The 24,036-nt window shown below is 34.1% G+C and overlaps 4 protein-coding genes across 4 annotated transcripts; 3 read left to right on the forward strand and 1 right to left on the reverse strand.

Moving 5' to 3' along the window:
- Positions 1 to 205: 205 nt before the first annotated feature.
- Positions 206 to 2,182, reverse strand: LOC126674993 (uncharacterized). Its single transcript, XM_050369556.2, has 7 exons — positions 1,694 to 2,182; positions 1,309 to 1,427; positions 1,146 to 1,234; positions 1,006 to 1,080; positions 816 to 923; positions 649 to 744; positions 206 to 569 (listed from the first exon to the last, which is right to left on the reverse strand). Exons 1-7 carry the CDS (start codon positions 2,119 to 2,121, stop codon positions 309 to 311), a joined length of 1,176 nt encoding a protein of 391 aa, XP_050225513.1. The 5' UTR covers positions 2,122 to 2,182; the 3' UTR covers positions 206 to 308.
- Positions 2,183 to 7,067: 4,885 nt separating this feature from the next.
- Positions 7,068 to 8,233, forward strand: LOC126674085 (ethylene-responsive transcription factor ERF027-like). The gene has a single exon (XM_050368459.2). The coding sequence runs from the start codon at positions 7,137 to 7,139 to the stop codon at positions 7,791 to 7,793; it is 657 nt and encodes a 218-aa protein (XP_050224416.1). The 5' UTR covers positions 7,068 to 7,136; the 3' UTR covers positions 7,794 to 8,233.
- A 3,190-nt stretch (positions 8,234 to 11,423) lies between these two features.
- On the forward strand, positions 11,424 to 15,040 carry LOC126673025 (uncharacterized). The gene is made up of 7 exons (XM_056105113.1): positions 11,424 to 11,830; positions 11,940 to 13,033; positions 13,151 to 13,343; positions 13,495 to 13,689; positions 13,760 to 14,077; positions 14,161 to 14,260; positions 14,336 to 15,040. The coding sequence occupies exons 1-7, from the start codon at positions 11,424 to 11,426 to the stop codon at positions 15,038 to 15,040; spliced, it is 3,012 nt and encodes a 1,003-aa protein (XP_055961088.1).
- A 155-nt stretch (positions 15,041 to 15,195) lies between these two features.
- On the forward strand, positions 15,196 to 16,042 carry LOC130015303 (uncharacterized). The gene is made up of 3 exons (XM_056105114.1): positions 15,196 to 15,437; positions 15,513 to 15,657; positions 15,737 to 16,042. Exons 1-3 carry the CDS (start codon positions 15,196 to 15,198, stop codon positions 16,040 to 16,042), a joined length of 693 nt encoding a protein of 230 aa, XP_055961089.1.
- The last annotated feature ends 7,994 nt before the right edge of the window (positions 16,043 to 24,036 follow it).

Raw genomic sequence — 24,036 nt, forward strand, 5'->3', positions numbered from 1 at the left:
AAAAGAATTTTAAAAAAATATTTAAATAACCATTGCAATTATAAGGGTGACTGAATGACATTATTATGTGCTATGACCAGTCAATTCTAAAATATTACTATATTATATAAGAAATATGCATATTAGATATTGTTGTAAATTTATAGATAAATAATATTTCTTAATCCACGTCTTGCGTATTAATACTAAATAATGAAATAATTAATTATAAATTAAACAAATATTTGATATTTAAAATAAATATTTGATATTAAAATTTTGAAAGTGCAATTTGCATAGAGAGAGTAAATTTGGAATTTTGTTGTGTACTATAAAGCAGCTGTGATCTGTTGATATAATACCCACAAGACAACACCAATTACAGTGTCTCTGAGTAAGCTTTGAAGAAGACCATTAACAATTCTATTTCCAGACGATGGTCTGTTTCCAACCAGGTCTCGAAACCTCAGGTCCCCGGAATCTGAAACCAGTGCATATATTACGCCATTCATGTGCCCCTTCCCTATAACCCCCACCACTCTCTTGCTTTTGTTCACTGCTTTGCTCCGTTTCAGAGACCACGCCAGGTACTATTCAATTACACACTCAACATTAACTTCAATTCAACTCTTTCTTTTATTTTTCTTTGATTTCTCAGATAATACTTACAGTATCTCGTTCGTGTATAAGAGGCTGCAGTAGTGCTGGATATGAAACGCTGAGCTTCTCATAGAGTTGAAAAGTCCCATCATCGCTGCCTGATGCCTGCAAATCAGTGGAAAATGCATTAGTTATTTCATGTAATTTGTCTGATAATTGGCGAGACAAATTTATACCTTGAAGTCTTTCTTTGATGTATCAGATGATGAAGTGATTCCACCAACAACCGAGGTCAGTAAATTGAGCTTCTCATTCCATTTCAGTGCAATCCAGGCTCTTTCAAGCTGCAACACCATATTCATCACAAAAATGCTTACTTATTCTGCTGAGTATATATGAAGTTATTAATCAATCAGGTATACGTACCGTTATTTCGATGGGCCGATCCCCTAAGACTATTTGAGCACCAATTTCTTCAGACACTTTTCGAGCAGCTCGAAACTGTGAATTCAACAAAGTTTTATAAATTGTGAAAAGACTTATTGTCATTGAAATGAAGTACCTACCTCATCCCCAAAAGGGCGATTGACATCAGAAGACAGTTTGGATGAGAAAACTGCTAAAAGGAGTCGTAAGGCTAGAGCAGTTTGTCCCCCTGCGGAACACAAAAAACATGTCTACTCTTAGAAGGTGATTCAAGAAAATTAGCTACTGCTTGTCATTACCTACCCAAGTTTATGCTGCGACCGATGGCACCAAAAAATCCATTCCCACTCAAAGAAAACATGCTTGATCTTAATTGTTGGTTATCCTCACCATCTTCATTGCAAGTGTACATTATCCCAGCTCTGTAAATTAACTCTGCAATAAGTGAACATAAGATGCGGCTTCCTCATACACACACACACCCCTTTTGTTTCTCCTAAATCTATCAAAAAAACTGATGTTCAACCGATTCTGAAAATTGGTGTTCTATAGCTCTTCTTGCCGAAAACTATTAATTATTTTAGTTATTATGCTTTGTCCCAAAATTCATGCACAATAAATTTACAGAGCAACATTTTATAGACCAAAAAATTGAAACACCATCAAAAAAAGCGTAACTTTTACTTGCCTGCTTCTACATAGCTCAACGACTACATTGTCAGGCTTGACAGTCCGCACAACTCGCTCCACTTCAGCAGCGGATTCACTTGAAATATGAGTGGTGCCGACCAGCCATATTGCCTCTGGTTCAACAAACTCCGTCCTCCAGGCCGGTACGGGGCCAAACAGTGGCCTTTCGATCAGAATTAAACTGCCCGTATCGGCCAAGTGAAGCAATTCAGGGTGGATTTTGGCGATTGTGGCTCTGGATGCTTGCAATATCTCCGATCTGAAATCGAAGTCTGGTGGGGGGGCTTTTATTGAAACGTTGGAGGGTTTGATGTGTTTAGGTGTGGCAATATTTAGAAAGCCGGAAAAGATGGGGAATGTTGATTTTATCAGAGTCTCCATTGAAGAAGAGATTGGTTTTGTGTGCTTGGTCAAAATTTTGAGCATTGCTTGCCCTGCTTAGTGTTTTAGATAAGATAACTACTCTTAACGGCTACCAAATTCTTCCTTTTATTTTTTTCCTACAATACATTAATTTTACTAGTATTGTTTTGTATGTGGCTAATATAATCTCTAAATGAATATGTTTTAATAAAAAAAATTGGGACCAAACGCTAAAGGTGAGAATTTATAGTAACTAATCGTATATCCAATTGCGCGAAATCAATATGATGATACTTCTTAAAATATTTTTACCATAATAAATTTTATAGAATATATTAAGAATTTTTAGAAATTGAAAATAGATTAAAAAACTAAAAGAAAATAATTTTTTTAATGTAAATCAAGTTTATTATAATTAAATAGAATAAATAGTTCATACAATATAATCATATACATTAGAAAATTTATATAACAAAAATTATTAAAAAGTAAAATTAAGAATTAATCATTCAAATATACTTGACATTTTTTTACTTTTTATTTATATTTTAAATTTTTTAAAATTGTCAATATTATCTAATTCGATTTTGGATTTCAATCATACCCATTTTTCAAATTGAAGTGAAAACATATTAGAATATGCTTTTATGTTTGACATATAGTGCAGGTGAGTCTTTTTTTGATATAAAGAAACAAGACAAAGCCTAAACAACAAAAAAACTACATATACTACGGTTATAATATTTTAAGCGAGTTATTAATATTTTTAAAAAGTGCTAAACCTATAATACAACATAAATTTGATGATGAATTTTCTTTTTCGGTATAATTTGATTTTGAATATAAGAAATTAGTTAAATAATTTTAAATTCTCTATTTTAAACCGTAAATGAATCTTAAGTTGAAATCTAACAATATTTAATTGTAATTTTAATTTTAAATTTAATTTTATAATGTATATCATTAGCCATAAACTCTAATTTCCTTTTGATTACTTGTATCTTCTGAGATTGTACACTGAAATCGAAGACGAGATCAAGTGGCGAAAACACTGTGATATTCGATTATTGTTTGTATTTTTTTAAACTATGAATTCTATCTTTAATATTATTGTGTTTTCTTGGATTATGAGTTATGTTTATTTAACTGAATTATGTTATTGAGTATTTGATTAAACTGCGTGTTGATTGTTGTTCTTTATTGTTTGAATTTATTCACTATCATGGGTTTCGACTTTGACTTGAAAGATTTAAATTTAAATAGATCATAAATTAACAACGTATGAGTTAATTACGCGAGAGTGAATTAGCGAGGACGTGTTCTTCGGATTTGCTTAGTAAGCGCCAATTGGTAATTAATTAGGTTGATTATTGAGATATGTGTTTTCCAATAGTATGAACCGTGATTTATCGATATTATATTAATATTGAACAATTTGTTTTTTGGTGTAGATGAGGTTTTCTGAATGGATCTCAACTATGAGATGATACTTTTAAGTCAGAGACGAATCTGAGGTAGGGTCAGGCAGGGCCTGGACCCTACCTCAATTGTTTTGAATTTTTTTTATTAGCCGAGCATAAAAAATCCTTACTCACATAGTGATTGTATTCCAATTCCTTTTAACATTCAATTTCACACATAATGAAGAGCCACTGAATTCTTATTAAAAAGGTCAGTAATCTCCATCTTTCGTTACTTTAATAATAATATTAATATTTAATGACCATTTTAATTTATTGTATCCTAATTTTTTCAAAACAATTAAATTTTAGAACAAAATAAAATAACCTATTTGAAATTTACGTATGACAAATTTGATTTCTGTTCCTATGTTTAAGATTTAAATTTGACATGGAACGTGAATGAGTTCTTTTTAAATATGAAATTTAGTAGTATCAAAGCCAAATAATTTTTATATTAGCGTTTAAAAGTCAATTAATACAACTTTTTTTAATAATTAGGGAGAGGAGCGCTTGTGAAAAAAATTGAACCCACGACCTAGCAGTTAGCTGCCTGGCGCTTACACCGCTTAAGCTATAACTCATTAGAGTGCTATTAAAACTAATAGATGAAAAATGCCAAATTAAGTACAATTGCATTTTTAATGTTTTTGTAGTAATAAAAATCTATGTCTAGTTGTATTTTTGATATAATTACTAGATATGTAGTAATGTTATTCTATTTGGGTTATATTATAACATATGTGTTAAACTTTTAATTAGTAATATAGTATTGATTAATTATTGTGAAATTTTATAACTATGTAGATAATAGATAAATTTTTGATAAAAAGATTACGACCTCAATTGCGGAATCGTTAATATTTCTAATACGGATAATTGAAAAAAAAATCAGTATAGTTTAATGCCAATGATATAATTTACAATCCCGGTGAACAATTCCGGTGAACATAAACTTACTAATGCATATAAACCATGATATTAAAGATCAAGTTTGTATGAAGTGTTTGTTAATCCAAAATACATGAAAATCTTAAAAGACAATTTGAAAAAAAAAACAAATTTAATAGAAGGAAATATAATGCGTCCAAAAATAATTCATATATAGAGGTGTTATCTTTTCAAACAAGTTTAATTGGCAGGAATACGTTTGTTTTTTTATTATGTGATACGTTAGTTTTTTTATTTTTGGTGGAATTAATTTATATTAGAAAGTTTAATAATTATACTTTTTCGTGATATGATATTTTTATTTTATTGACTGAATTGTGCCCTACCTCAAATTTGAAGTTGGCTTCGTCACTGTTTTACGCCTTACACAATCAGACTAATTTCTACTCGAATAGTGTAGATCCTTTGCGAGAGACAGACTGTGGCTCCAAATTTTAAACGGCTGCATATATATGAGTACGGTTCGAACCCGCGACCTCATTTAAGTGAAAATAATGCTTTTTAACTTACATACCCTTTGGGGTTAAAAAGTTTTTTTAATTGATAGTGTTGTCTTTTTTAAATTGCTCAAATCATAAACACAATCAAACCAAACTATTATTACTCTATTCATTTTGCTTTAAAAAATGGGCTTTTTACATAAACATATATCTTGTGTAAAAATATAACTTTTATACGGGTCACAGTTTTCAATATGAAAACTATCATGAATGCTGAAGATTATTACTTTTTTACGGACATCATATATATACTGCTTCAAGTCAGACCCCTCATAAACCAAATAATTTTCTCTCTCCTCAAATTTCTCTCTCATTTCTCTCTCTCAACTCATCTTTTGTTCTTCGCACCAATCCGCCTCCGTCGTTCCATTTTCATCGTTTCTCTTCTATTTTCCACCTCTGCCATTCGACCGTTCCGTTTTCGTCTCGCTGTCATCTTTCTTTTATCGTTTTGATTTCAGATCTGGAATTTTTTGTTAATTTTTTCATTTTCAGATCTGTAATTTATTAATTTTTTACTGTTTTTTCACCATTAAACATGTATAAAGAGTATCTTTAAAGAATTTAATACTCATTTCATGTTATGTAGAATAATTTTGCGATTTTATGGAATAAAATTCTGTTATTTCTGCATTTTTCTTGTGTTTCTGCGTTTTTTTATATTCTGCAGAACGATGTGTTGATGATGATTGATTGCTGAATTATTGTAATGTCACAGTGTTGTAGATTTTATGTTGATTTTGTGTTGATATTATGTTGATATCAACCTTTTTTTTTTATTTTAACATTGGCAAATAAGATAATATTGCCTGTGAAATAAAGTAAAAAATTAAATTAAATTAAATTGAGACTAGATAATGATATGATAGTATCGGGGAAGAAGACAAATAATGAAGTTGAATTATTGTAATGTTACAGTGTTGACATTGTGTTGATTTTCGGTTGATATTTTGTTGATTTTAGTATTGGTGAAGAAGAAAATAATGATATGCAATGTTACAATGTTGATCTTATGTTGATATTGTGTTGATATTATGTTGATATTTAGTTGATTTTATCATTAACGAAAAAGAACACATTATATGTGAAATAAAATAAAAGAAATTGAAAAAATATTAAAAATAAAAATTAGTGTAAAAGAAGATTGAAAAATTTAAATTAGTTAGTTTATTATATATGTTGATTTCGTGTTGATTTCATGTTGATATTAAAACTGGCGAAAAACATCAATAGTAAAAAAAAGTCCAAATCCAAAAAAAATCTTAAAAATTAAAAAAATTAAATTTAAAATATGTGATAAATATTAAATACAGGAATATAATGGTGAACAAAAAATGATGAAAAAAAATGTTGGAAAATGGGAGTTAATTTAAAAAGTAAAGTTTTTTTTCAAAAAGTAGTATAAAAGAAAAGAAAGTTGGTATGAAATGTAAAGATTTAGAAGGGATGGTAAAAAAGTAAATGTTGGAGAAAAAACAGTATTTTATATAAAAAGCCCTTAAAAAATAGAGTCAAACGATTAACATAGAGGGATAGTGAAACTAGATATTTCAATACGCGAATCTGTATTTTGAACATTCAAAACTATAATCAAATTTAAATTTTGAAAATTTATTCTCAATAGTAAAATGCAATTAATTTTTTTAAAATATCAGTGAATAATATTGAATAGGGAAGGGAGTAATAAATAATATAAGTATGAATCTTTAATATTTTTTGTTTCTGTGTGTAATAAAATGACTTGTATGTAAAGGGAAGGGGGAGTGATAGCAGAAAACACACAAGAGTGGTAAGCATGATCGAGTAGGAAGAAGATGTCAAAATTAAATTAAAATAAATTTCATGTGCAGATAAGTTACAGCAAGGCTGCATACTAATACGTGTGCCCACTGTAACCTCATATCCTCCAATCACATCAACCTTTAAGCAAGCTCTTAAATATAACAATGTAACATTCAAATAAAAAAACATTAATAATTGTTTGCATTAGAAAAAGTCCTACGAATTCCCCACGCTTTATCCTCTCTAATACTGTTTCACTTTCTCCTTAATATAAACCTACACGTTCAACTTTTGCTATCATAATCATAATCAATTTTTAACTTTGTTTTATCCCCAATTAATTGTAGTATTATATATTACTATATAAAATTCCTATTTACATTTTATGGCCAGTCCAAATACGACCCCGCCCCAAGAATACCAACCACCACCACCACCAAATATTCAAATACCAAACTACCCACTTGTTGAGGAACCATCTCCACGCTCCACGTCACCGTATCCATCTCGTGGAGCGGCCCGATCACCAAGTCAGACAGGAAGGCACCCAGAGTATAGAGGGATACGCTGCCGGAGCGGGAAATGGGTGTCAGAGATCCGTGAGCCACGCAAAACAACGCGAATATGGTTAGGTACGTACACTACACCTGAAATGGCAGCCGCTGCATACGACGTCGCGGCGCTTGCTCTGAAAGGCCCCGGCACCGCTCTTAACTTTCCAGACTCTCTTTTTTCATACCCAATACCGGCATCCACTGCTGCTTCTGATATAAGAGCTGCTGCTGCTAGTGCAGCTGCTGCCAGACAGCTCAGGCAAGAAAGCGGGTCAAATCCGGACAGGGGTCAAAATGAACTGCAAGCTGTTGAGAATGCAGTTCCGGAAGATCATTTTATTGATGAAGAAGATATTTTAAACATGCCGAATTTGCTAGTGGATATGGCGGAAGGAATGATGATGACTCCACCCAGAATAAATGCGCCATCGTCTGATTATTCGCCTGAGAATTCTGATGCAGATGGACGTCTATGGTCTTATCAGTGACAAAACAACAACAACAAAAGTTGAATCCCCAGTTCTATAGAAAGACTGGGATCGAATTAAATGGAGCAATGTATATGCTTTTGTTGATTCTACGAACTGGGTTTTGCATTAGATTACAATATAATTAAAGTAGCAGAAAAACTGGTGGGAACTCCGTGGTTGCAGTGGCTGGTAGCTTGCAAGTGTCCATTTCATGTTTGTAATTTCTGTCGAAATGGACTTAGATGAGTCTTTCTTGAGCCATTATATTCTCCATTACCAAAAGGATGAAAAGAATGAGCTTTTATAATTTCTGTCGGGAATGACGGTTTTAGAAACTTGTATTATTTCTGTATAACTTATTAGTTCCTGTATGTAATCTTTTTAAGTTTTTTTTTTTTTGCTTTCCAATGCGAGCTCTGCAGTTGACCTAATGCTATCTATCTATTGATTTCTACGTACATTTCGGTGTGAATAACTTTTGTCTATCGATATATAACTTCTTTTTTGAAAATCATATCTATGTTTCATGTTTCTAATTTTTGACATTTTCGTTTTGGTGCTATAGGGTTTTAGTACACAAATTGACACTCTTGTAAGAGGCTGAGCTGACTGCTTACTCTATCTTGTTTGGCTTCAAATATCTTTGCTGTTAGCTTTTGAATCACATGTACAAAACCAACATATTAGTGGTCAGTTGATAAATCATAATCTGCCAAATAAAATTAGAAATTGGAAGCAACTCACATGCAGTATTATTAATTAGTTGCTGGTAGGGATGCTTTTTTGGATCTTCTATGGCTTTAATAGCTTAATGTGCAAAACCAGTTGGCTTCCTTCACTTCAAATCATTAATTTCCTTCTTGATGTTGTTGCAGTCGAGAAGAGGCTGCCAATTCTTTTTTGTTTCCTTGTGAGTAATTCAGACGAAGTTACGTTTACGCCAAAACCCAAGATTTTGAGTTGAAGAGTTTAACATCTTTTATAAATTATGCAGGAAAATGAATAGAGTAATTGAATACTTTTTTATAAGAATTTAAATCTCTGCAACGGTTTAATTAAGCGAGATCGTTAATCAAATTTCTTGTTCAAACCTAATATTTTTCATGATTATTGGCTCATATTGTACCTTCACAAAAAATACGGCTTGATTTATCTTCTCCGATTAATAATTTTATCGTATTTTTTGAATATTTAATTACTGAATTTGAATTTAAAAGTTCATGTATTAAACTATATATAAAGTAATATCAATGGTGTCTAAACTTTTTCAAATCGTTTATTTTAACGTCCAAACTTTTATCTCGCTTATAGTATTTTAATTTTTTTACACTACTAGAAATCCTTCATTTTGCGACGGAAATTAGCGACGGATTACATTTCCGTCGCTAATTTCCACATTTACGACCGACTTGGCGACAGGAACGGCAACCTGTCGCCAAATTGGAGGGAAAACGATTACCGACGGACTTTCCGTCGGTAATCCGTCGGGGTTTTGGCGGGCTGATGGAGGGAAGAAATGGCGCCTTATTATTTTGGGATTAGCGACGGATATGAATAATCCGTCGGTAAAATTACCGACGGATTGTGTAATCCGTCGGTAAAATTACCGACGGATTGTGTAATCCGTCGGTAAATCCTATGGAAACGGTACGCACCGTTTCATTTAAGAATTACCGACGGACACAATCCGTCGGTAAATCCTAACCTAAATCACTCAGCGCCGGTTTCTTTCTTTCACTTTTCTCCTTTCTTCAGCAGCCTTCTCTTCTCTTCCTTCTCCGGCGAATCATCCTCCCATTCCGGCGATTGGTCCTCCGCTCTCCCTCTCCGGCGATTGCTCCTCCCATTCCGGCGCCACTGCTCCTTCGCTTCTCCCACTCTTCTCCAGCGCGGCTGCTGCCCCCGGCGCCACTGCTCCTCCACCGTCCCCCTCCGGCGCCACTGCTCCTCCACCGTCCCCATCCGCTCTGCTCCGGTAAGTAAGTTTAGGGGTTTTTATTAATTTTTATTTGTTTTATTTATGTGTTTTTGTTATTTAATTATTTTATTTATTTAAAAAAAATGAATAGTTGCTGCCTGCTGCCACCTCTCCGGCCGCCGGCGCTGCTGCCCTTCTCCGGTCTCCGGACACCCTCCACTGCCATTCTCCGGTCAGGTCAGTATTTAATTTAATTAGTTTTGTTTATTTTATTAAATTTAGGTTTAAATTAGATTAGTTAATATTATTAAAAATTAGGTTTAAATTAGATTAGTTTTGTTAATTGATTAGGTGTTTTTTTTAAATTAGATTAATTGATATTATTATAGATTAGATTAGATTATTGTTTATTAAAATTTATAAGTTTATTTTAATTAGGTTGGTATTATTTAAATGAGTATATTTTATTTGAATTGATAACTTATTTTAATTTTAATTAGGTTGGTAAAATTTATAAGTTTATTTTAATTTTATTTAAATGAGTATATTTTATTAGATTATTATTTATTAAAAATTTTATAAGTTTATTTTAATTAGGTTGGTATTATTTAAATGAGTATATTTTATTTGTGTAAATCTATTAAAATTAGGTTAGTCAAGTAGACTAAATTATTAATTGAAAAGATTTGAATTAATTTTTTTTAATTTGCTTGGTAAAATTAGGCTATTTTATTAATGTATTTAGTTAATTAGGTTATGCATGAAAATAGGATAGTTAATTTTTTTAATAGTTAATTAATTTGGTTAAGTTTTATGTGTTTGATTTGAGAATTTAACGTATGTAGTTAATAATAACCGTAACTAATATAATATTATATGTCATATAAAATAATATAGATGAATGGTGTTGGTTATGTTCAAATGTGTATTGTTTGATTGCAGGATTTCCCTGAAAAATGGGTGATGCTCATTTTTAGGGGAAATGCTGCCGTATTTTTGTTAATAAGTAAAAAAATATTTCATTAGTACTCAAATTAAGTAGACATTCAATTTGTTAACTTGTAATCCTATAACAGACTTATTTCAAACTATTATTGTAGGTTTTGTCCTTATTACGGTTATTGCTTTTGTCGTCCGTTCGCACCGTTTTTACCATCCCTATTCTCTTCTCTCTTGCGGTTCTGCTCTTCAACAAGTAAGTGTTACTGTATTTTTGTATTTTATTTATAAGTTAGAGTAATTTTAATAACAGTCAAATTTAATTAACAAAGATTTTATTCCCACCGAATAAAATCTTACCTAGCCGTAGAAACCCGTCCCGTGAGTTCAAGCGATTGAACAACACGGGATTGTACGTGTGTACAGTTCGTAAAACTGCCGTCGTCTGCGTAATTTGATCACGAAAAAACATATATGTATGGATATGGTATAAAAATATTTGGTAGCTTTCTGGCGTATGTTCTCCGGGTGGCTATTTAATATAGGCTGTGTAACGCTTATTTCTTACGGAATATATAGTTAGCGTTACACACCCTATATTTTATAATGCACCTGGGGAACGACGCCGGAAGGCTGCCGAATATTTTTTCCGTATTCATGCATATATCGTGATCAAATTATGGGGCGCCAGTTTTGCGAATGGGATAGGACCCTACCCTTTTAGCAGTCAATTACATTGACTTTACTACGTTGAGTTTACGAACCATAACCTAATTGTACGTCCTCCAGAAATGAATGTAGACCGCAGTTGGATGTATACGAGGCATGACAGAGGCTTTCTGCCGCCGGATTTTTTCCCTAATCTTGAAGATTTTGTGAATTTTGCTATACAACATCCAGAGTGTATGAGTGGAGAAGAGATAAAATGCCCATGTTCTAGGATAAAGTGTAGAAATACGAATTTTCGAGATGTAGAAGTTGTAAAACTACATGTCTTGCAGTCTGGGTTTGTCCCAGATTACTATGTCTGGATTCACCACGGTGAGGTGAATGTCCCTCCTGTTGTTCAGGAGCCGGTTAATGAATACAATTACTATAATGAGGGAGGGGGAGATTTAAACTCCGGTCAGAGAATGGTTATTGATGCTGCTGGTCCTGAAGTTTTTGAGGAAGAGACCCCGAATGAAGAAGCTCAAAAGTTTTTTGATTTGATGAGTGCGGCAGAAGAAGAAATATGGCCCAGAAATAGCAGACACTCACCCCTGTCCGCATCTGTTGAAATTTTGGATATTAAGTGTCGACATCAGGGGGTCGATATCTTTAGTTGACGACACCTGCCGTTTATTACAAGAACTGCTTCCAGAGAACAACAAAATGCCGAAAAATTTTGCTAATATCAAGAAGCTGGTGAAAGGTCTCGGGTTGCCGGTTGAGGTTATTGATTGCTGTTTCCACAACTGTATGATTTACTGGGGGGCGGACGAGGATTTAACCCACTGCAAAGTTTGCACATTTCCTCGGTGGAAACCTGTTACGAAAAGCAATTCGTCCAAAAGAAGGGCTAATGTTCCTTATAAAAAAATGTTTTATTTCCCTTTAACTCCGAGGCTGCAAAGGTTGTACGCTTCCAAAGCCACGGCTAAACATATGACATGGCACGCTGAACATGAAATGGAAGACGAGAAGATGTGTCATCCTTCTGACTCTCCGGCGTGGAAACGGTTCAGTGAGTTGCATACAGATTTTGCATATGAAACAAGAAATATCAGGCTAGGATTATGTACTGACGGGTTTCAACCATTTGGTAGTTTTGGGAAAAATTATTCTTCCTGGCCAGTTATTGTGACGCCGTATAATCTGCCTCCTGGAATGTGCATGAAGGATGAGTTTATGTTTTTAACAATACTTGTCCCGGGACCTGGAAATCCAAAAGACCAGATGGATATTTTCCTACAACCGTTAATAGCAGAGTTGAATCAATTGTGGGAATCTGGAATTCAAACGTATGACATTCAAAAGAGGCAGAATTTTCAAATGAGGGCGGCGCTTATGTGGACAATTAATGACTTCCCCGCTTATTCAATGTTGTCTGGGTGGAGCACATCAGGAAGACTGGCATGTCCGCATTGTATGGAAAATACCGAGGCATTCACGTTGCCCGATAGTGGTAAACAGTCCTGGTTTGATTGTCACAGAAATTTTTTACCTACGGGCCATCATTTCCGTCGGAACGTTACTGAATTTCGAAAAGGCAAACAAGTAAAGCACAAATTTGGATGTGTGAGGACTGGAGATGAAGTATTAGCAGAGGTGGACGGTCTGGGGCTTAAGAGGGCTTATGAGACAGATGCTAAGGCTACGAATGATGAACTATCTAAAGGCCGTGGTTGGAATCGAAAGAGTATCTTTTGGGATTTACCATATTGGAAGACAAATGTAATCCGGCATAATCTCGATGTCATGCATATTTAGAAAAATGTATTTGACAACGTTTTTAATACCGTACTCAATGTACCAGGTAAGACGAAAGACACGGCAAAATCTAGGGCAGAGTTGAATAAGATTTGTGATCGTCCCGGCCTAGCGCAAGATCAGGAAACCGGTAGATATCCAAAGGCTTTGTATGCTTTGGACAGGGATTTAAAAAAGATTTTGCTCGAATGGATTCAAAAGTTAAAGTTTCCGGACGGTTACGTGTCCAACTTGTCAAGGTGTGTTGATTTAAACAGTTTGAAGATGATGGGCATGAAAAGTCATGACTGTCATGTCTTCATGCAACGACTTTTGCCAATTTCTCTTCGGGAGCTTCTTCCGCCCGAAGTGTGGGAGCCTTTAATTAACAGAGCTAAGTATCTTCTTCAGAGAATTAACTGCCACATCGTTGAAAAAGGCAGATCTTGAGAGATTGGATCTTGATATCCCGAAGATACTGTGCAAGTTGGAACGTATTTTTCCGCCGAGTTTTTTTAATTCGATGGAACATCTCCCCGTACACCTTCCGTATGAAGCTATGATGGCAGGACCTGTTCAGTATCGTTGGATGTATCCGTTTGAAAGGTACATTTACAGTTCTATTTCATCGCTCGAGCGGTTGGTACATGCGTGAACTAATTATTTGATTATGCAGATACCTGAGAAAACTTAAAAATAAGGTCTCGAATAAAGGCAGAGTGGAAGGAAGCATCAGCAGCGGATATTTATTAGAGGAAACAGCAAAATTTGCATCTTTCTATTTCAAGGATGGTGATCCGATGCTACCATGTCGGATGCAAAGAAATGAAGTTTGCGAAATGGACGTTGATGAAGATGTCGACAGATTATCTATTTTCGCACCGAAAGGGCGACCTATAGGTGCTTCTCGGAACAGATATCTGGATGATGCTGAATATAATGCTGCCCGAAGCTATATCCTTCTGAATTGCACTGAAATCGAACCTTTCAGAGAGTATGTCTTAATATACACATTTAAGTTCAATATTGAAGAATGTTATACAAATTGTCTTATTTCGCTCGTATTCTTGTAAATAGAGTTTTTGAATGCGAGTTGTATGAAATCAACCCCGAAATCACACAGACCGAAGTTGTAGTCAAGTTGGAGAGTGAATTCACCGTTTGGTTCGAGCAATATGTAAGTATTTCTGTTGTTTTATCGTCGTAGTTGTATATATTATCGTGTTGATCCGTATAAATAATTGTGCTACAGGTGAAAGACCCAACTGTCTGTACCAATCCCTATATTCTAAGTCTTGCAGAAGGACCGCTTAGATCGGTCAAAACATTTAAGGGGTACTGTGTGAACGGGTTTAAATTCAATACTGAAGAATATGGGGAGGATCGGGTTACAATGAATAGCGGAGTTTGTGTAAAAGGATCGCTCTACGGCCCGGCTGAAAGCGACTTTTATGGAGTGTTGACTGACATTATCGAGTTAGAGTATCCAGCTCTACCGATAAAAAGGACGGTCTTATTTAAATGTAATTGGTTTGATCCTACGAAGAAAGTTGGTATGTTAGCCCATCCTCGGTATAACATAGTGGATGTTAATCACAGAAAGAGGTACAACAAATATGAGCCTTTCATTTTAGCTGAACAGTCTGATCAAGTACATTACTTACCTTATCCTAGCAAAAGGCGAGACAAAAAAGACTGGTGGGCAGTATGCAAGATAAAAGCTCGCTCTGAGATAGACATGCCTGAAACAACTGTTCCAGCTTTCCAAGATGATAGTGCAGATCATCCGCTCAATGTTATAACAAATGAAGAACCGACAAATTTAGTTGATCCGAATGGCGAGGCGGACGAGGCGGCATTGCACAACCCTCCATTAGTAGAGACGGAAGATGATTATCCACCATCTTCATCCGACGATGATGACATTGAAGCGGCAGATAATATAGAAATTGCATGATTCGTTTAAGTGTCATTTCTGTAGAATTTTGACTTTTATTTACGTTTGTTGATGTGGTAACTTTATTTTGTTAATAAATTATGTGTTATGTTTTTTATAATAGCTGTGTTTATTTTTTTCTTGTCGAATATTTTTTTGTAATCTTTTTTGCAGATATGAGAGGTTCAGGTGGTTCTTCTGCCGGCCGAGGCCGGGGTAGGGATACAGGTCAGGGACGCGGACGTGGACGCGGCGACCCAGAGCAGGATCCCCCTGAGGACTCGGATCCAGGGGCTGAGCAGCAGGTGCTAGCTGCTAGACCTGCACCGCGGAGAGCGGCGAGACAGCCGCAACCACAGGGCCAGCCGCCAGCGAGGGACGAGACTGGGAGGGTTAGAGTTACACCAGATGCTGCAAGGTATGATCGACAACTTTTTTTTTTAAATAATTTTATTTAAAAAATGTGAAAACTAAGTGTTTTTGTAATGTGCAGAGAAAGATTACTGGATAGCAGGAACGACAGCGGGACAGCATCTAGGGCGATCTTGCCCATTTTCCGATCTAGATGGTTTCTTGAGGGTTCTTCGTGGAAGAATATTACAGCAGAGCATAAGGGCTTCTACTTCGAGGAGTTCAAGGTTGTTAAATTAAAATTTTAAATTTATGTTTAACTTTCTTTTTGATTTCTAATTATATTTATTTTTAAATAGTTTGCAGAAGGGTTTTTGCTGGGACTCGACCTACCCTGAGGATCTGATTAGAGGGGTCTTCTACCGACATGCGGGCAATCGGTATAAAGATACTCTCCACAACATGAAGCCGGATAAAAAAGAGGGCAGTGTTAGTGCTGATACTTGGGCGTCATGGAAGCGAGACTGGGATACTGCTGAGGCTAAGAAGAAGTCCGATATAGCACGAGCTAATCGGATGAGTGAGCCGTCTGGAGCTGGCACCGGACCTGTTCGACATACCGCAGGATCGCGATCGGCTACGAGACATAAGACAGTTATGGTATGTTTTTAATATTAATAATCGTGTTAAATATTCTATTTATTTACTAATTAATTTTTTCATTTCATATGATAGACTGAGGAGCTTGGTCGAGAGCCCACTTTGGTTGAGTTGCATGTACGGTTGCACCTGACCAAAGCTGATCGGACTGTCTTCGTTGACAAGAGATCAAAGGATAAAAATGTAAGTTTATTTTAACCTTACAAGTATTTAAACTTACATTTTTAATTACATAGACGTTTATAGGATGTTTACGTGTTTGTTGTGGGTGTTGTGATTGCTGTTACTTATAGTTGAACAGAGTGTCTGTAGTTTTTGCAGGATGTCCCTGAAAAATGGGTGATGATCAAATTATAGACAAAATGCTGCCCAATTTTAGTTACAAATGTAGGTTTAAATTATATTTGTTAAGTATTTTTAAAACGTTTCACTAAACTATGAAAATGTAAGTTTATTTTAACCTTAAGTGACTGTTGTGGTTGTTGTGATTGCTATTACGTATAGTTGAACAGAGTGGTTTGTTGTTTTTGCAGAATGTCCCTGAAAAATGGGTGATGATCAAATTTTAGAGAAAATGCTGCCGAATTATATTTAGAAATGTAGGTTTAACTAATCTATAAATTTGTATTTTTTTATTCTCAGGACCGTTTTCAGGCAGAGCTTGCTGCAGCGACACAGTCTCAGGCAGCTGGAGAAGGGAGTTCGTCGACTCCAGAGCCGATCGACGAGAACGAGCTGTTTTTGTCTCTCGAGGCAAGCAAGAAGCAGCGAGTCTACGGTATTGGATCGGCTTCAGCATCCTACGTCGGCCAGAGCAGCGCTAGCCGATTGCGCCGCGGCGGATCATCCCAGCAGGGGAACGTTAGTACTGAGGAGATAGAGCAACGTATTGCTAGGGAGGTTGAGGAGCGGCTCGAGCAGCGGATTCGTACTGTGGAGGCTGGTTTTGAAGAGCGGGTCGAGCAGCGGATCCGTACTGTGGAAGCGGGTTTCGACTCAATATATATTTAATTAAATATATCAAAAAAAGTATTTTTTTTCATTTCTCGGTCATTGATGTTCTAAAAGAAAAATAATTATAGTGTGCGCAGTTATAACGATTGTATATCTAGTGATACAGTTGTATACGTAGAACTAAAACGATAAATTATATCAGCAAATTAAAATTTATTTATGCCTTATTAGTGTTTCAAGTAGAAAACGACAAAAAAAACACTTGATTTGAAACTTAAATAAAATAAATAAGATACAAAAACTGAAATAAAAAAATTTGGAATTTAAACATCAATAATCATTGATGTAATTCATGTTACTTTGTCTTTGTCTATTTAGCCAAAATTATAAATATTAAAAAAGAGTTTTTTTGTTTTAAATTTGAAGAATAAGTACTAATATAACTCTATTAATTAATAAATATTTGACTTAAGTTGTAATTTATTGCCCTTTCAACTTGCAAATATTGGACAATTAACATATATATTAACTTTATAGACAAATTTGTCTTAAAATTGGTGATTATGGTAAATTACGGCAATTTTGTAATTTGTCCTCTCAAGTTGTTAGTTAATTGTCCCTTAATTAGCAATTTGCCGCCTTAACTTGTAAACTAATTTGCAAAAGTGGAGTGACCATAACCACAGACTGATTTGCCACAAAATGAATTTATGTACTAAATTGCTTCTGAATTGAGGAGGCAAATTGCTACTTATATTAAGTCATAAATGTTTATAAATATTGAGTCGTAAAGATACTCCGTCTCATAAAAATAGAAAAAGTGAACACTTTTTTTTATCTAAGTAAACATATTTATTGTTAATTTAAAATAAAATAAATAAACTACCTTCAAAATTTTATTATATGAGCATTTACTGTAATAGTTCTATAATGGTTCACTCTTAGAACTTTTAAAGGGTATTGTATGAATATTTTAATATAGTAACCATAATTAACGAGTTTCGTAATTATTGTAAAAACATTTTTTATGGGACGGAGAGAGTATTTATTAGAAAAGGATAAAATTAAAAAATAATAATTAAAATTATTCTAATAGCAAAAATAATCATAAATAAATACTGATATATAGTTAAATGGAGAAGTGAAATAAAACAGAGGAGTATTAAATTTGGTAGATTTGGATGATTGTACTATTTTGATGAATAATAAATTGTATGGTTTGGTTAAAAAGGAAAATAAGTGCTTTTGTTTCTGCTATATATTCTGACCCTCAAATTGGACCACATTGCTGAAACCTCAGGCTTTCTCAAACTTCTTCTACCGTTCACTACTTTCCTTACTTTGCTCTAACACCTACAATTCCAAAACTCAGGCTTACTTTTACCTCTCAAACGTTTGACCTATATAAAACATGTTTGGTTTACATTGGCTTTTCGTCATAGTTTCAAAACATAACTGTTAAAATCAGCCGTTGGATTTTATCTAATATATATAACTTCTTTCGTATTCTATGCCAAGTTGAGTGAGAAAACTAAAAGTAAGTACATTACAAGACAAAAACTGAAACATAAGTAAACGTACAAAAATAGAGCAAGTCGGTGAGGCTTTGAGTTCTGAATTCTGACGTTAGTCCGACCCCTACCTATACGCTGCCAAAGAAGAGAATTGACTTAGTATTGCTGAGGCAAAAGGTATCATAAACCCCGCCTTAGTACCAAGCTTTATTGATGCTGGTGTGGATTTAGTTTGGATGATTAAAGCATTTTTAAATGCATTAAAAAATTGTGGGTTTAAATTCTATTTCTGTAATTAATAATTAATAATTGAGATTTTAAGAGTCAATTACCATTTTTAACAAAAAAATCAGAAATATTTAAGCTTTTAAGATTATTATTTTCTTACTCAAAACTACCAGTCATAAAATGACTGTACAAATTAATTCCAAATACTCTATAATCTTTAAACTTTGCCAATTTAGTTCGTTATTTATTTGATGTTTGCCAAATATCCACAAGTCTTGGGTATATTTGGCAAAAAAAAAAGTCTTGGGTATGTTTGACAAATATTGAATAAATGACAAATTAAATTGGTAAAATTCATAGATTATGATATATTTGGCAAGAAAAAAACTATAACACCGTTTGGATCGAAGGATTTTGAAATTGATTTTTTGTGATAATAGCGGCATTAACTGGAATTCAGTTTGGAATTGGCCTGGGGCTCATCGAGTTAGGACCTTTCTGTGGCTGGCAGCAAAAAATAAGCTGCTCAAGAACCAGGAACGTCATAGACGCCACATGACTGACGACTCTTCTTGCGCTATTTGCGGTGCCTTTTCGGAAGATGGCGACCACATCCTTCGTTCTTGCATTTTTTCCAGGGAAGTGTGGCGTAAATTAGTTGACACTAACTTTAATCGTATCTTTTTTAGTTTGCCGTTTGCTAATTGGTTGTTTGGGAATTTGCAGGGATCAGTTGCGCAAGATTCAGATCAGTGGAGCATTACATTCGACATCACGTGTTGGAGTCTTTGGAACCACCGTAATTGTTTCATCTTTCAAGGAGACAGGAAGAGTTCCGGAGAAGTGGTGCAGTCAATTCTTTCAATGGTGGAATACACTTCTCAAGCTCAACATTTTTTTCAGCTCGCAAATCCTGGGCTCACTCCCAAGACCACCTCCTTTATAGGCTGGGATCTCCCTCCTCTTGGCTGGATCAAACTGAATTCTGATGGTGATGTCCGTTCGCCGGTGAATAATGCTACTTCAGGTGGTGTTGCAAGAGATAGAGATGGTACTTGGATGTTTGGCTATAGTAGAGCTATATGGAGGTGCTCAGTCTTGCAAACAGAATTATGGGGTGCTCTTGACGGGCAGAAGTTTGCTTGGAATAAAGGCTTTCAGAATGTGATTCTTGAAATGGATATCAAGGTTGCGATTGACACGCTTATGTAAGATGAAGTCCGGATCAATGTCAATGCACGCCTTTTTGGTGCTATTAAAAACCTGTTGAAAAGGAATTGGAACGTTCAACTTCGCCATACATTTAGAGAAGGAAATCGTTGTGCGGATTGGATGGCCAATTATGGTTTTTCTCACCTGCTTGGTTTGATTCTCTACGACGTTATGCCGAATAGAGTCTCTAGGATCATCATGGATTATTTAGCTGGTGTTTCTATTCCTAGATTGTGTAGAATTTGTTAATCTTTTGGCCTTGGCCTCTCCTTGGCAGCAAAAAAAATCAATGGATTTATAAGGATAATTTTGAAAGAATAAAATATTTTAATAGTCCATCATGTATAAAAAATGATGGATTTTAACTTTCCAACCTCCTAGGTGGGAAATCAAAATGAAGAATTTTAGAGGATGGTGGATTGTAACAATCCATCCATTCTAATCACTTTTTATTATACCAAACGATGGATTTTATTCAAATCCATGGATTGTGTAAAATTCTTGGATTTTGATCATCCGAATTCTCTCAATCCAAATGGTGCCTATAGTTGTGAGTAGGTAAGTTCATTTTGCGTAAATAAAAAGATAACACATATTTTCTATTTTCCATTTAAAAAATAATGCTATTTAGCTCTTTTTTGTATTTATTTATATTGTACCGCCTCAAGTGATAATAAAGAAAGAGAGCGATAACTTTTTTTAGCTATGCATTTTAAAAGAAAATTGGACAAAAAAAATTGTCACATTGGACAATATGAAGTGCTAAAAAAGGGTTAAATAAAATTTTTTCGTTCGAAAAGGGACTTTTTCCATTTTTACATGTCTCGATTAAGAACTTTTTTTAAAAAAAATTCACCAAACTTCATTAATCAAATATGAAACAGTTACATTTGTAAGAAATTCGGGAAAATTCAAAAATTAAACCCGATGACCTGACATGGAACAGACAACATGCTGTCTGATTCGCCGATCTACTTACAAAAATAAAAAATAAATTATCTAACTGTTTCGCCAATAAAGTGCCGTCTTCACTCAATCTTCACCATCACCTGCAAACTGATTTATGAAATCAAAAACTACAGCTATGACATCGCATACAACCAACACATGAACACCCTTCGTAAAAAAGGGACAACAACCTTTCACATAGAAAGGACAACAACCTTTCACATAGAAAGGACAACAACCTTTCACATAGAAAGGACAACAAACCCTTCATATAGAAAGGACAAAATAGAATTCTCAAAATAAAATACAATACTAAAACAATAAAGAAACTACTATAGCCCATGAACGATTTCATCTTTGTTGTTGAAAGATTTCCAATCTATCTTCGCTTCTTGATTTATGAAAATTTGAATTGGATTTACTCTTCGTCGATAAATGTTAATCCCTCAAGAAAAAAATGAAAAAAATTTGGCTATTTATTATACTATATGAAATTAAAATAACATAAAAGAAAAGATGGCTACCGTTAACGGCATTACCTAAACCATTGACGGCAGCCGAAGAAGAATCGAATAAAGAGCTATAGACGGCTAGGGTATTTTCAGAAAAAAGAGGAGAGAAAAGAGGCTAGGGTTAGAATTTTTTTGACTTCTTTGATTAAACTTCATATATCATTTTTAGTGTCAATTGATATAAACTTTCTCTTATCTCTCGTTCTCTTTTCAAAATCAATTACTATAATTCTAAATAATTTATAAGAACTTCATTAATAAAGGTAAAATGAAAAAATTAAATTAATATGGTCTTTTTAAACAATGGACATTAAACACCCTGGATTATTGGTGTTACCGGCAATTATAAAAAAAATTACTATATTTCATTTGTTACAAAAAGTTTATTGAATTTAGCATTTTGTTACAGCGGCAGGTCACCTGTATAAAATTCACCGTCACAATTAAACTCACCGTTTTTGCTTACGTGGCAAGTTGTAATTACAAAAACGAATATAACTCAGTGATCTTTTTTTAATTTACGATAAGTTCAATAATTTTTTTGTAATAAAATTTAATTGAATCTACCACAGTGACGTGTCCTAATATAATGCTAAGTTCGGTAATTTTTTTGTAACAAATAAAACTAATGAATTTTCTATAGCTACCGCTAATTCTGTTGATCCAGGGTGTTGATCGTGTTTGCTTACATATAAATTTATAAAAGGTGTTTTTTTTGTTAAACATAGTGAGAATAAAAGCTAATATAATCCTATTAATATTGATTAATTAATTAAAATTTGATTCATTATATGAGAAGATGTAACTATGAGCAGAGGTAAATTTAGAAAAACTTGTAAATGGAGAAACAAATTTATTCTAGTTTGGAATTTGAGACTTGTGTATTAGAGTGTTGGGAAGAGAAAAGGAAATCCGTAGAGTAGCGCTAACTTTTGCATTGCTGACTTGTGGAGTCCAATGAATTGAGTATGGGAGTTAGCGGTGGGACCCAATTCAGTAATAGTGAGTGCTGTGGTGGTGTGGCCTACTGTTACTAAAAGAGAGGGAGGGCATAAAAACGCACGTGGTCTACGCGGCTACACTCTAACTGCTGGGCAGTTGGATTAACTAACCGTGTTTTGGGATCGAGTGACGTCAGGCGCTATTTGGTTCTCTGTCACCTCACCCTAACAACTTTCCTGCCTTAATTATCTTCGAAGATTCATCGAAATCTTATAGTAGTATTAACATAACTTATCATAATTCTATTCATTATAATTATCTTTATTTTTAAACTACACAATTAAATGTTCCGTGTCGTAAAAATCAAATGGAGAGGCAATTTTTCATGAAACAGTTTCTTAAGGTTATTACTAGCATTCATTTTTTTTAGTAAGACAATTAAATGATTTGTCAAGTTAATCTTCAAAACTTAACAACTTAAGTCTGTCAATACATGTTCATAGAACCGGAAATATGTTAGCGCATAGTTTAGTTATAAATGAGATTACAACATGGTGTTGATTTTATTTCTCATAGAATTATTCATAAGGCTTAACCCATCTACAGGTCCCTGTACTTTACACCTTTTTTTTCGTAGGTCCTTATACTTCATTTTTGGATTATATGGTCCTTCTACTTACCTATTTTTGATTTTCAGGTCCTTTTTGAGTTTTTTCCAGTCCTTCTACTTACAATTATTTTTTCCTTCAATCCCTATACTTACAATCTTTTTTTCCTCCTGTCACACAAAATGATTGAAAAAAATTCAAAAAGGACCTGAAAAATAAAAATAGGTAAGTAGAGGGATCATATAATACAAAAATGAAGTATAAGGACCTACGGAAAAAAAAAAATGTAAAGTACAGGGATCTCTAGATGGGGTTGGCCTATTCATAACTTTAATTGCGTAGTTGTAATTTCTGATTTTATTGTAATGTAATAAAATCATCCCCGTTTCCTTTAAAAAAATTAAAGCCTGTTCATACATGTTTACTTTCAATTGCTAGTGACTAATAAATTGAGTAAATAATATTTCCAAAACGCTGGTGAATAGTTAATACGTTTTTCTAGCTTAAATGAGGTTGCATGTTCAAATCGTACTTATATATGCAGTTGCTTAGAGTTTGGAAATAAAACTCTGTCTTTCGCAAGAGACTTATCCGGCTCAAATTGAAATTAGTTTAAACATGGAAAATTTGAACGTGTCATCTCATAATTAATACAATCCAGAACATCTCATGGTTAAATTAAAAAATAAATAAATAAATTCCAAGATGTAGAGGAGTTGGTAAGGCACTCTTCTTACTTAAGTGAGTTCGCGGGTTCGAACCGTATTCATGTATGTAACCGTTTAAAATTTGGGGTCAGAGTTTTGCCTCCCGCAAGGGACCTATCCGGCTTGAGTGGGGATTAGTCTGAATATGGAAGGTTTAAAGGTCCCGTCTTATAGTTGGAACCTGTTCAGGACACCTTATATACCGTGTATCAAAAAAAAATTGGATAACTAATTATATTTTTTCATAAATTGTATTGAAAACTTATTTGATTATGTTTTACCTTTAAATAATAATTTTCTGTTTGCAATGGTCGCTATATCCAAGTCCAATCAGTTTCACATCTCCTCATTGATGATGGACTTCAATCCGAGCGCACGTAA

The sequence above is a fragment of the Mercurialis annua genome, linkage group LG3 (genome assembly GCF_937616625.2).
Source record: "Mercurialis annua linkage group LG3, ddMerAnnu1.2, whole genome shotgun sequence".
NCBI classification, from domain to species: domain Eukaryota; kingdom Viridiplantae; phylum Streptophyta; class Magnoliopsida; order Malpighiales; family Euphorbiaceae; genus Mercurialis; species Mercurialis annua.